We start from the raw sequence: 12,289 nt of genomic DNA, 5'->3' as shown, positions 1-12,289 counted from the left end.
CTGTGACAACCAAAGTGCAATTTTATTGGCAAAGAACCCTGCTTACCATTCAAAGACAAAGCACATCGATGTTCAATATCACTTTGTGAGGGATATGATAGAAGACACGAAGATGTTGCTAGTAAAGGTGGAAACTTTGAAGAATATTGCAGATGCATTGAAAAAATATTTGAGCTCTGAGAAGTTCTCTTTGTGTAGAGAAACAATGGGCATTTCAGGGCTGGATAATGACTAAGCTCTCATGTGGCCCCTTGTGGAAATAAAACAACAAGTGGGAGAATGTTGGGTTATGTTATATTCTTTCCATGACTAGCCCACATAGTTAACCGGGAGTTTACAGGGGGGGCAGAGCCCCCCCTTCATTGTGCTGATTGCTCAACGGCGGGTCACAAGGGGGTTTGAGGGGGGTGGGTAGCCCCCCTCTATGGGGTTTGGGGCAGTGCCTCGGGGAATTTTTTTTTTGGACCCTATATTAGGTGGGGCGAACCTACTTATGGTTTTGTGCAATGGTTTTTGCACATGGTTTTGGGTGTGATGGTTTTCGGTCCATGGTATTGGATGCTTCGGTATGTATATATATGTATGTAACAGTGAAAGGAACATAATGAAAAATCAAGATGGTAATCCCAGTTTTGGGATCCAGGGGAAATCCTCTATTTATATGTGATTTATGTGTTATGCTCTCGTATTGTTTATTTTCTGTGTTTTAGGATTCGTATGCAGGTAATTTATGTATGGGGTTAAAACCTATAAGAAGTGATTCAAATGACATATTGAAGCATAGATATCAGTATATGGTTCAAAAATGTCTCCCAAACCAAATAATTCTACACCCATTAATCCCTCATAAAACTCTACTATGACATATGAAGAAGAAAAATTGCAATATGATATATCAAAGTTACGGGACCAAGTGCAACAAATTTCACTCTCACAAAGAGAAACCAAAGATGACATGGATGGCTTAAAATGGGAAATGGATGGTATTAAAGATAACATGGATGGTATAAAAGGCAACATGGATTTTTTTAGGGTAGACAAGGATGCGATGAATGTCAAGTTGGAAGGGTTGACAATGTTGTTGCAAGAAATGCTTCCCGGTGGTGACAAGGTAATCCATGAAAATCATGATGAGGACAAGATGAATATTAATTATGGTATTAGAGACTCCAGTTTGGGGTTTATTAACCACCACATTCCAAATATATATATGAGGAAGTTTGATGGTAAGGATCCAATAACATGGCTACTACATACGAGCAATATTTTGATCTATAGGATGTGCAACCCTCACAAAAAGTATGTATTGCATTTTTATATTTATAATGTAATCAATTTGAATGGTATAGATGGCTTTGTTCTCTTAAACCACTTTTAGCCTGGTCAATTTTTATGGAGGAAATGATAACACATTATCAAGACACAAAGAGAAACACCTTCTTTAGCCAATTGATAAATCACAAACGAAAGGGTTCAATGGTGGAGCACATTGAAGACTTCCAAAAATTGAATATTCGGGTAACTGATATTCTAGAGGAGAATATGAGTGATTTCTTCCTAGGGAATTTAAATATAACATCCAACATGAGGTTTTTTTTTGGGAACCTTATTCATTGCAGAAAGAATTCACGTTGGCAAGAAAAGTTGAAAGAAAAACTATGACAGCAAGGAATTCTAAATTATTCTATAGAGATTGAGAAGAGGAAGAAGAAAAGGAACAAGAAAAATAAAAAGAGGAGGATATACACCATGAACCAACCACAGAGAAAGAAGAAATGAATCTGACCATATTTTGTAATTAATTGGCAGAAATTACCACTCCTCGAACTCTCAAGATATAAGGATATATCAAGAAGAAAAAGGTAATAGTGATGATTGATTTGGATAGTACCCATAGTTTTATTTGTTGTAAGATATCAAAGGAATTTAATTGCTTCCTATATCTAGCACTAGAGTGTCAACTGATGGTTGCGAATGGAGGAACTATAAATTTCTCTGTAAAATGCCACAATATCAAACTAACCATGGGGGAATATGTATTGAATAGTCCAATGCTTTCAATTCCAATGGGTGGTGTTGATGTTTTATTAGGAGTCTAATTGTTACAACCCTTGGGGATGATATCTTTCAATTTTCAAGAACTTTTCTTGAATTCTTTTTTGGGAAGGAAAGGAAGTTGAACTAAGGGGTATTGCGGGGAAACCAAGAAAGATAATCAGCTCTAGTTGCATGAAAAATATTTTGAAGAAAGAAAACCAGGGTGTAATTGGATAATTATGCTCACTAGAGGTTCAAACATCGAAATCATCTATTTCTCCAGTTCTCCAAAAAGTCTTGGAAAATCATTCTAAGGTGTTTGAGACTCCAAAAGGCCTCCCACCTATTCATGATCATGATCATGCTATTCATTTGATTCCAAGAAGTGTTCTTCCAAACATCAAGCCTTAGAGATATCCTTATGCCCAAAAGAGTGAAATTGAACTTATGGTTGCAAAAATGCTAGAGTCTGGTATAATTAAACCTAGTCAAATTTATTTCTCTATTCCAGTAGTATTGGTGCACAAGAAGGATGGATCATGATGTATATGTTTGGATTATAGGGAGAAAAAAAAGATCACTATTAAAGATACATTTCCCATTCCTATCTTTCATGAATTGTTGGATGAATTACATGGAGCAATTTACTTCACCAAGTTGGATCTTCATTCAGGATGTCATCAAACTAGAATTAAGATTGAAGACATTCTAAAAACAACATACAAAACCCATGAGGGTCATTATGAATTTTTGGTCATGCTTTGGCCTTACTAATGCACCTTCCACATTTCAAGGTTTGATGAATTCCATTTTCAAACCCTTCCTTAGAAAATTTGTGTTAGTATTTTTTGATGATGTACTAATCTACAACATATCTTGGAAGGATCATGTTCAACATGTTGACAGTGTGCTCAAACTATTGGAGTAGAAAAAATTATATGCAAAAACCTCCAAATTTTTCTTTGGAGTACAACAGGTGGAATATTTGTGTCATATTGTATGTCATGAGGGTGTTAAGGTAGACCTCAACAAAATTAAAGCCATTAAGGAATGGAAATTCCCCACAACTATAAAGCATCTTCGAGGTTTTCTTGGGTTGAAAGGGTATTATCACAAGTTTTTTAAGAATTATTGTAGAATAGCGACAACTCTAATATTATTACTGAAGAAAGATGCATTTTCTTAGACTCCAGAAGCAACAAATCCCTTGAACATCTTAAAGAGGCAATGTGCTAAGCATCGGTCTTAGCTATGTTTTTTTTTTTTCTCGGCAATACTAACTACTAATATATTAATATGTACAACAAATACTTTACATCCAAGGAAGCTGGTTGCCCATGGCCCAAAGTGACTCCATGGGTGGCATTGACCGTCTCATAAAATTGCCACGCAGGGCAGTGTTAGCAAAAAGAGCAAAATGCATGACACAGAACTATCCGACTCACACTATGATAACCCACGCAGGGGCATCTTGAAACAGATTTGTGACAAAGACAAACAGTGACATTAACCAGATCTGCATGGCCTGAAGGCATAACCATGAATTGACAAAAGACAAACAGTAACATAAACCAGATACCAAACACACCACTTCGCGCCCACTGCGTCCGTGATGACCGCAAGTAGGACTTAGTTACAAGACGCACACCTATCATAAGAAAAACACGAAATTGACAAGTAACCAGACCCCAAAACCCGACATGAAAGGACCCAACCTGATAAAAGAAGGCAAAAGCATGAGAGCGTTGATGGGAGCTAGTCCTCGGACTCTTCCTCCATGATTCTGCGCCCGCCGTCTCCTTCAGAAGTGCCTTCCCCCGTAGCCAGTGGATTCTGCGAAGGGGATGGCTGGTCATGGCCTCGAAATTGGGGGTGAGGCTGAAGACGTTCTCCTCCAGAAGTGCCCGCAACAGTGGACAGTTCCCCCAAATGGAGCTTACCTTTGCCTCTCTTGGAGCTGGCCACCGAATTCGACTGCTCCCCCAGTGGGAGTTTCCCCTTACCATGCTCTGTGCCGTCCTCCGCCAGAACCAGTGATGACCCCTCATCATCCTCCGCGGGAATTTTGGTGAAAAGCACAGAGATGTGTGTGTTAATCCCTTCATTGTCCTCAGAGCTGCCCAGTGAGAAGGTAACCGAGCCAAATGCTGGAAGCCTGGGCTCCCCCTCAACAGAGCTGCCAACTTCCATGACTTGGCTTGCAGGAATTGGGTTAGCTCCCATTCTTCTATAGCAATAAACACAACAACAGTGGTGATGAATGTCTGCTGCAGGTGGGCGGGAGGATTGTCCACGCCCAAAACCTCTCTTGCAAGGCATTCTTTCGCGCACCATGATAACCTCCCTTCCCTTGAGCTGAACACCGGAGCTTCGATAAAGATTGCGGAACCCTTCCGCCACTTGCTGCCTCCCAGATACAGCCAGACGGAGCTCCAAAGAGCGTAAACACAGGCCAAGAGGCGCAGGGATGAAACCAAACTCACCCCAGCTCTCCACCACCCAATTGAAACATAGACTATGAACATTCCCTGAACCGAATTGTGCTGCCATCGCCAGCCAACGTTTGCTTTTATTCTCATCGCCAATTCTTGAGAAGTGACCCGCATTGAATGCGTTACTCAGGCCTGCCATCATCTCCAGCGGCTCCATTAAGGATGCCCTGAAGCCTCCCTTAATCCTATATTTCGACGGCCCGGGGCATTAATAGCCCAGTCCTCGTCACGTGGCAGCGTGTGCTTGTCATGTGGCACCGCTCCCTTCACTCCAAAGACACCTGCATCCGGGACCATTGCCTCTGCTAAGATTAGGCTTTGACAATCCTGGAGTTGCTGTCTGTTAACGATGATATTTGTATCTCCTGATAAGAGTGAATGATCAATCTCTGTTCCTATGTTAGCAAGGAGATCCGCAACTTTGTTGCCCTCCCGTTTTGTATGAGTGAAGGAGATGGCTCTAAAATTGTTGATCCTCTGTGCTACATCATTCAACCTTGCCTCGAGTCTCCAACTGGGCGCTACTTTCCTTGCATTCGAGCCGTTCTGTAGTCTGGTGGCCATATTGATAAGAATCTGTGAGTCCCCTTCGACAATTAGGGGTTGTAGGTTAAGAGTCTCTGCTTGCACCAGGCCTTGCCATAGACCTTCCAACTCTGCAGAGTTGTTAGTATCCCACCCTAAGTTTCCAAAATAGATCCTTATGGATTTGCCTTCAGAGTCCCTAATTATTCCTCCATAGCCTGCTGCCCCCGGGTTTCCTTTGGAGGCCCCATCGAAATTTAGCTTGAAAGAATTTTTGGGAGGAGCTTCCCATTGACAGTCGTTCCTGTTAATTGTGGTGGGAGTGATGCTGTTGAGAGAGTCAGGGGAAAGCTGCAGCTGCCAGTTGTTTAATATGTTGCGCTCGTTGTCAGTGGAAGGGAGGTCTTCCTTAGTCCAACTCTGTAGCGCCATGGTTTCTTGAATGTTCTTATGAATCCTGCTCCAGATTTCCTCTGCTGGTGAATGCTTGTCTCTGAAGATTCGCTGGTTGCGTTCCTTCCAGATGTTCCAGAGGATTATACCCGGGACGATGTTCCATAGATGGTTGAGGATCTTGCAGTTGAAGGGCTGCATTGGCCAGAGTCTTAAGGAATTGACGATGTCGCCCTCTCCCCTACAGCTTTTTTGACATCGGAAACTGGCCTTGTCCCATAGTAGCTTAGCCAAGGGGCAAGTGTCCAGGAGATGATTGAGAGTTTCTTCATTTTGAGAGCAATTCATGCAGATCGAGGGGCCAATAAAGTTCCGCTTCCGAAGCTTGTCCCAGGTGAGAATTCTTTTGTGACTTACCAGCCAAAGAAAGCAGGCGATTTTTGGCCAAGGTCCCAGCTTCCAGATCTTGCTCCACACAGGGTCAGGGGGAGAGGGAAAGTTACATAACAACCTGTAGGCTTCTGAAGTGGTGTAAGCCCCCTTAGGCAGGTAGCCCCATCTGAGAATATCTCTGCCATTATCTTGCCTTATCCTTCTTTTTTTAAGTTCGATCATGAGTTCTTCTTGCTGCTGCGTACCGGTATGGTGGAGGATTAGGTCACTCCTTTTCCATTTCCGAAAATTGTGCTCCATCTCTGAGGCCCAGAATTGATGAACTGTTTTTTGCTGTTGGTTTGGCTCATTAGGTATTAGCTCCGGATGCAGTATATCTTGGAGTTTGGGCTGCTGGTTCCAGGCATCAGTCCAAAATCTCGCAGTGCGCCCGTTTCTAATTTCCCAGAAGCTGTGCTTCTGAATTAGCTGATGGTGTTGCTTGGCCGCATTCCATATTGTGGAACCTTTTTCAGTGGGGATGAAACGGATGAGCTCCTCTTGAGGACGACCTCCTGCGTACTTGGCTGTCCATACTTTCCCCCATGGCTTTTCTGGACTGGTGATCCATTGCCACCAGATCTTGGCATTCATTATGGAATTACTGTGTTCTGGATCCCTTAATCCAATACCACCCTTTTCTTTGGGCATGCAAACATTGGACCATTTCACTAATGCCCATTTGCGATTTGTAGCTGCGCTGCTCCATAGAAAATTGCGCTGTAGGTTTCTGATGCTTTTTAACACCCATTTAGGCGCAGCTAAAATAGAAAACAAGTACAGAGGCATAGCCTGCAAGACCGATTTGATGAGGACGATTCGGCTTGCTAAGTTAAGGGATCTGTGCGTCCATTGATTGAGACGATTTTCCAATTTCTCAAGAAGGGATCGCCAAGCAGGTTGCTTGAGGGCTGAAGCCGAGAGGGGAGCACCCAGGTATTTGGAGGGCAGAGAGGCCACTGGGAATCCCAAAATGCGAGAAACGGCAGTTTTGACTGAGGGCGGCGTATGAAAGAAAAAAATCTGTGATTTAGCGCAATTGATGTGCATGCCAGAGGCCTCCGAGAAGTCTAGAAGGAGGGATTTAAGGCGGCGGGCTTCTTGGGCAGAGGGGTACCCAAAAAGCATCGTATCGTCGACAAACTGATGGTGGGAGGTGGCTGGGGAGTTATGCACAGAGATGCCTTTGATCTGATGAGAGTGGAGGGTTTTCTTGATGTGCCGCCCTAATCCTTCTGCCATAAGGACGAAGAGAAAGGGGGAGAGGGGATCTCCTTGGCGAATACCTCTAGAAGGATTGAAGGGACGGGAGGGGATGCCGTTGACGAGAATAGAGAAATGAGTGGAGGTGATCATGTTCAGGATCCAACGGATCCAGGGAGCGCAGAAACCATAAGCTTTTAGCATCTCATGTATGTAATTCCAGCTTAATTTGTCAAATGCCTTGGAGAGGTCGAGTTTGAGAAGCATACCTGATTGCTTTGAATGCTTGAGGGAGTGAATGATTTCGTGAGAGAGCAGGATGCCGTCCATTATGTGCCTTCCTTCCACGTACCCTGACTGTTCCGGGGAGATGAGCCCAGGGAGAAGAGGTTTCAGACGGTTTGCTATGACTTTGGAAATTACTTTGTATATAACATTGCAAAGCGCAATGGGCCTGAATTTGTCCGGGGTGATGGAGTCCTCCTCCTTGGGAATGAGAGTTAAAAAGGTAGCATTGAGAGAGGGCAAGAGCCAGCGCGTTGCCCTGGATTCTTCAACTATCTGCCAGACCTCCTCCCTTAACATGTCCCAGAAAGAGTGGAAGAAGGTGGTTGAAAAGCCGTCTGGCCCTGGGGCCTTGCCCTCCTTTAGCTGCTTCATTGCATCATCCACTTCCTGAGGCAAAATGGGGCGCATAAGGAGTTCGTTTTGTTCCGCCGAGATGATTTTTGGAATGTTGCTCGTGATTTTGCGAATGGCCTGTCGCCGATCTTCTCTTCCGTCCTGATGAATCTGCTTGAAGTGGTTTAGGAGTTCCTCTTCAATCCCCTCATGGGTTTCCACTCTTTCCCCTGACTGTTTTTGGATGAAGGGGATGTTGTTGTGGATTCTTCTTTGCACCGTAGTTCTGTGGAAGAATTTAGTGTTACGCTCCCCCTCCTTCAGCCATCTGACCCTTGACTTTTGTTTCCAATAAATCTCTTCCTGCTTTCTTCTGTTGTCCAGCTGACTATGTATGAGGCGTTCCTGCTCCAAACTGGCTTCAGTGTGCCCTTCCATTATAACCCTTTGGTGAAGAGTCTCCAGGTCCTGAGTGAGCTTTTGCTGCGCCTGGAAAATGTTGCCGAAGATTTCCTTGTTCCATCGTTTCAGGTGATTTTTAAGAAAACGAAGCTTTTGCTGGAATTGGAACATCTTAGATCCTTCAGGGGGGATGAAGGCGGCCCAAATGGATTTCACAAAATTCTTGAAAGTGGGATGCGTGAGCCAAAAACCTTCAAAACGAAAGGGGCGTTTGTTTGTGTTACCTGGCCGTTGCCATTGAAGTGCTATTGGCCAGTGGTCCGATCCAGAGTGAGCAAGGACAGCTGCTGAGAAGTCCCCTCCTAGGTGGACTGCATTGTCAGAGAGGAGGAAGCGGTCCAATTTTGAGGCGATTTGGTATTTGCCTGATCTTCGGTTACTCCATGTGAAGGTGCCGTTACAGAACGGCATGTCTATGAGGGAGGTTGCTTGAATGAAGTCCCGGAAGTGACAGTCTTCATGCTCCAATCTGCGCCTGCCTCCTAGCTTCTCGTCAGTCTTCGTTATCATGTTGAAGTCCCCTGCAACCATCCAAAGCGGATATCTTCTGCTGTTACTGAGGGCTTCTATTGTATCAAGAAGCGCTATCTTGCTTCCCGAGTCTTGTGGGAAGTAGACATTTGACAGGTTACCATAGACATTGGTACCCAAGATGTGGAAGGTCGCCTGAATAAGGTGATGCGTTGCGTGGAAGTCGGAAAGGGATACCGCCTGCGTATTCCAAGCAATCGCCAGACCCCCAGAGGCTCCTGAGGCATCTACAGCTACCGATCTACACCCAGGCCAGGCTTTTGAAAGAATGCTGCCTAGCGTTGTACTGTTGCACTTTGTTTCTTGGAGAAAGCACATTTGTGGTTTTTCCATTCTGATCATATGTTTTAACATCCTAAGTTTTCCGGGGCTGTTGAGCCCTCTTATATTCCATGAGACCAGCTTCATCATTAACTATTGATGGAGGGTTTGTAGTACTTTGTTAGCTGTGCACATCTGCCTGAATCCACCAGGATTTTCCCAATCTCTATTGTCCTTTGCAAATCTGTCTTTTTGCCTCTCTTCTTTGGATTTTTTGAGTGCGGACTTCCGTCCCATTGGCTTCCTGATTGTATTCCCAGTTGACTTTGATAGTAGGCTCAGGAAATGACCATTTCGAGCTTGTTGAGTGCTTATTCTGGTATCTTATCGAAAGCTTGTTTATTGCAGGCTATTTCCAGCTCTATGATGTCTAAACCATGCAGATCAATACTCTCGGGTTCTTCTTCCATGTTTTGCACTTGATCTCCTTCTTCCGAAATGTTCTCTGGGTTCTGGGGGCTCTCCCATATCCCTTCGCCTTCCATTTCTTTGCTGATTTCAGTAGATTCTTTCCGATCCCGATGGAGAATGGAGGGAGATAGGAATGGAGTGGGAGAGTTGGGGGGGTGAGGTCGAGGAGGAGAAGACGAGGAGGATGGATGATCAGGTTGAGCAACAGCTACGTGCGGAATGGTCTCTAGGTCTTTGCCAAGAATGTCAAAACTGTTCTTGGTTACTGGGCCATGAGGCTTGGAGGTCCGGGGGTATGACCCATTAGGGGTTTTTCTGTGAGAGCGCCTCCTGCTGGCGACTTTGGTAAAGCCATCCTGAGCAGGGGGAACAGAGGAGCTTGGGAGACTGGATTGGGCATTTTGAGGACAGTCTCTAAATAGATGCCCAAGGGTATGGCATTTTCGACATCGGAAGGGAACATGCTCGTAATCAAGAGGCTGGATCCATTCCTCATCCCGGTGGGAAAGAGTGACTGAATCAGGAAGGGCTTCATTGAGGCGAATAAAAACACAGATACGGGCATAGGAAATGTACTTACGGGTCTTGGTTTCTTCGGATGATCTGATATATTCTCCCACCCCATTTCCTATTCCTTTGAGAGCATCCTCCTCCCAATATTCATCTGGGAGGGAGTATAACCTGATCCAGACAGGCGCCAAGGTTAGGTCCTCCTTGTCTGGGCTGAATATGGGGATCCAATCTCTCAGATAGAGCCCAGCCGAGTTGAAAAAGTATGGCCCTCCCACTAATATTCGGTGCTTGTCCTCTAGGCAATAGAAGATAGCTGTGAAGAAACCCTTCGGTCCAAGCTGGAGCGTAACATCCCCTTTTGGTTTCCATTTCGCCGCTATCCATCCGTATAGGGCCTTCTCAGTGGGCCAAAACCCTACGAACTTCCCTATGATGGCATGATCCCGCATGAACTCGATTCTTGCATCTATCTTGTCTCCTGGCAGTTCGATTCGTGGTCTTTCCTTGGCCACTGGTCTACAAGTTGATGAGGTGAACTTCTGACCGTTTTCAGGCATGTCAGTACCATTCTGGGCAATGCCTTCCTCCCCCCTGCAATTTTCGTTACCCTTGTTGCCAGCCTGGGGAGTTTTCCCTCTGCTCAGAATCTCGCTATCCACTGACCCGAAGACAACATTGTGCGCCGGATCGTGCTGCTATGGGGAGGGCCCTGACGCCCCCCCCAGCGGCTGAGCCATTGTGAGGCCCTGGTGCGTTGCAGTTCTGTACCTCTGGACCGATTCTGTTACTGCGGAGAAGAGCTTGGCTGAGGCGCTGTCGGCGCCGTCGCAGAAACGTTCAGATCGCTAGCTAAACCCTAGCAGAGCGCAAACCTAAACATCCATACTGGGATGAATTCCAATTTCATCGGTCTTAGCTATGTTAGACTTCACAATTTTTTTTATTGTGGAATGTGATGCCTTAGGAAATGGAATTGGTGTTGTTTTAGTGCAAGAAGGAAGACCCATTTCTTTTGAAATCAATCCAATCAAAGGAAAATATTTACACAAACCTATTTATGATAAGGAAATGTTGGAAATACTACATGAACTAAAGTAATGGCGACCTTACCTAATTGGAAGACACTTCAAGGTAAAAACAGATCATGATAGTCTTAAATATTTTTGGAACAAATATTATCTTTAGAAGAGCAGAAAAAATGGGTGAAAAATATGTTGGGTTATGACTTTGAAATCATCTACAAAAAAGGGAAGAAAAATGTTGTTGCAGATGCACTCTCAAAAAAGGATGAGGACGTGGAAGGATTGCTTTGTGCCATTTCTATTATCCAACCTGAGTGGATAACTAAAGCAAGGGATGAATGGAAGAATGATAAAGAGGTGTGGTCACTCATTCAAAAGTTGTAGCAAGATCCCTATACATCTGATACATTTAGCTTGAAAAATGATTCATTATGGTACAAAGATTGCTTATATCTTTGTAGGAATTCCCAACTAAAACAAAGATTCTTTCGGAATTTCACAAACCTCCCTTAGGAGGGAACTCAAGATTTTTAAAAACTTACCGTAGGGTCAAGAAGGATTTTTTTAGGTTGGCCTTAAATTTGATAATTAGTATTTTGTGACAAAATGTTTGGTTTGCCAACAAAATAAAGTTGAGGCAATTAAGACCTTGGGTCTGTTATAACCTTTAGCCATTCCAAGTTAGCGTTGGAAGGAGATCTCAATGGATTTTATCATAGGTTTACCCAAGTCTAAAGGAAATAGTGTCATCATGGTGGTAGTTGATAGACTGACCAAGTATGCACACTTTCATGCATTATCTCATCCTTTTAAAGCCAATACAATTGCTACTGCATTTATCAAAACAATTCAAAAGATTCATGGAAACCCAAAGATTATAGTAAGTGACAAAGATCCCATTTTCACTAGAAGTTTTTGGACGGAATTATTTTCTTGTCTTGGTACTCAATTAGCTCTTAGCTCATCCTATCATCCTCAATCTGATGGGAAAACTGAGATAGTGAACAAATGTTTGGAGGATATCTTTGTTGCTTTGTATCTGATAAACAAATACAGTGGGTCAAGTGGTTACCTCTAGCTGAACGATGGTATGCCACTTCCTTCCATACTACAACAAAAATTTTATGGATATCATCCACCATCCATTACGTCATATTTAAGAGAAAATTCTAAGGTTTAGTAGTGGAAGATCACATCAATCATCAACAAAAAGTTATCCAACTCTTAAAGGATAACCTCACTATGGCACAAAATCGAATAAAACAATAGGAAAATCAACATCACAGTGAAAGAAGTTTTGATGTAGGTGACAAGGTATTTTAATGG

The 12,289-nt window shown here is 43.7% G+C and overlaps 1 protein-coding gene across 1 annotated transcript; it reads right to left on the bottom strand.

The window, feature by feature from the left end:
• Positions 1-4,685: 4,685 nt before the first annotated feature.
• On the bottom strand, positions 4,686-9,029 carry LOC149238452 (uncharacterized). The gene is made up of 2 exons (XM_089369566.1): positions 8,093-9,029; positions 4,686-7,933 (listed from the first exon to the last, which is right to left on the bottom strand). Exons 1-2 carry the CDS (start codon positions 9,027-9,029, stop codon positions 4,686-4,688), a joined length of 4,185 nt encoding a protein of 1,394 aa, XP_089225692.1.
• Between the last annotated feature and the right edge of the window lie 3,260 nt (positions 9,030-12,289).

Source organism: Pinus tabuliformis, chromosome 8 (genome assembly GCF_031772625.1).
Source record: "Pinus tabuliformis cultivar Carrire ecotype Pingquan chromosome 8, CPIR1, whole genome shotgun sequence".
In the NCBI taxonomy this organism is placed as follows: domain Eukaryota; kingdom Viridiplantae; phylum Streptophyta; class Pinopsida; order Pinales; family Pinaceae; genus Pinus; species Pinus tabuliformis.
Note: the sequence above shows the minus strand (reverse complement) of the source record. Positions and strands in the feature narration are given on the sequence as shown.

What these genes read in the sequence shown, in the direction of transcription:
- LOC149238452 (XM_089369566.1), bottom strand. Translation starts at nt 9,029, where the DNA reads ATGGAAAAACCACAAATGTGCTTTCTCCAAGAAACAAAGTGCAACAGT. An exon ending in GCAGGAACGCCTCATACATA is followed by an intron (nt 7,934 to 8,092) that starts GTCAGCTGGACA and finishes AAAAACAGTCAG; the next exon opens with GGGAAAGAGTGGAAACCCAT.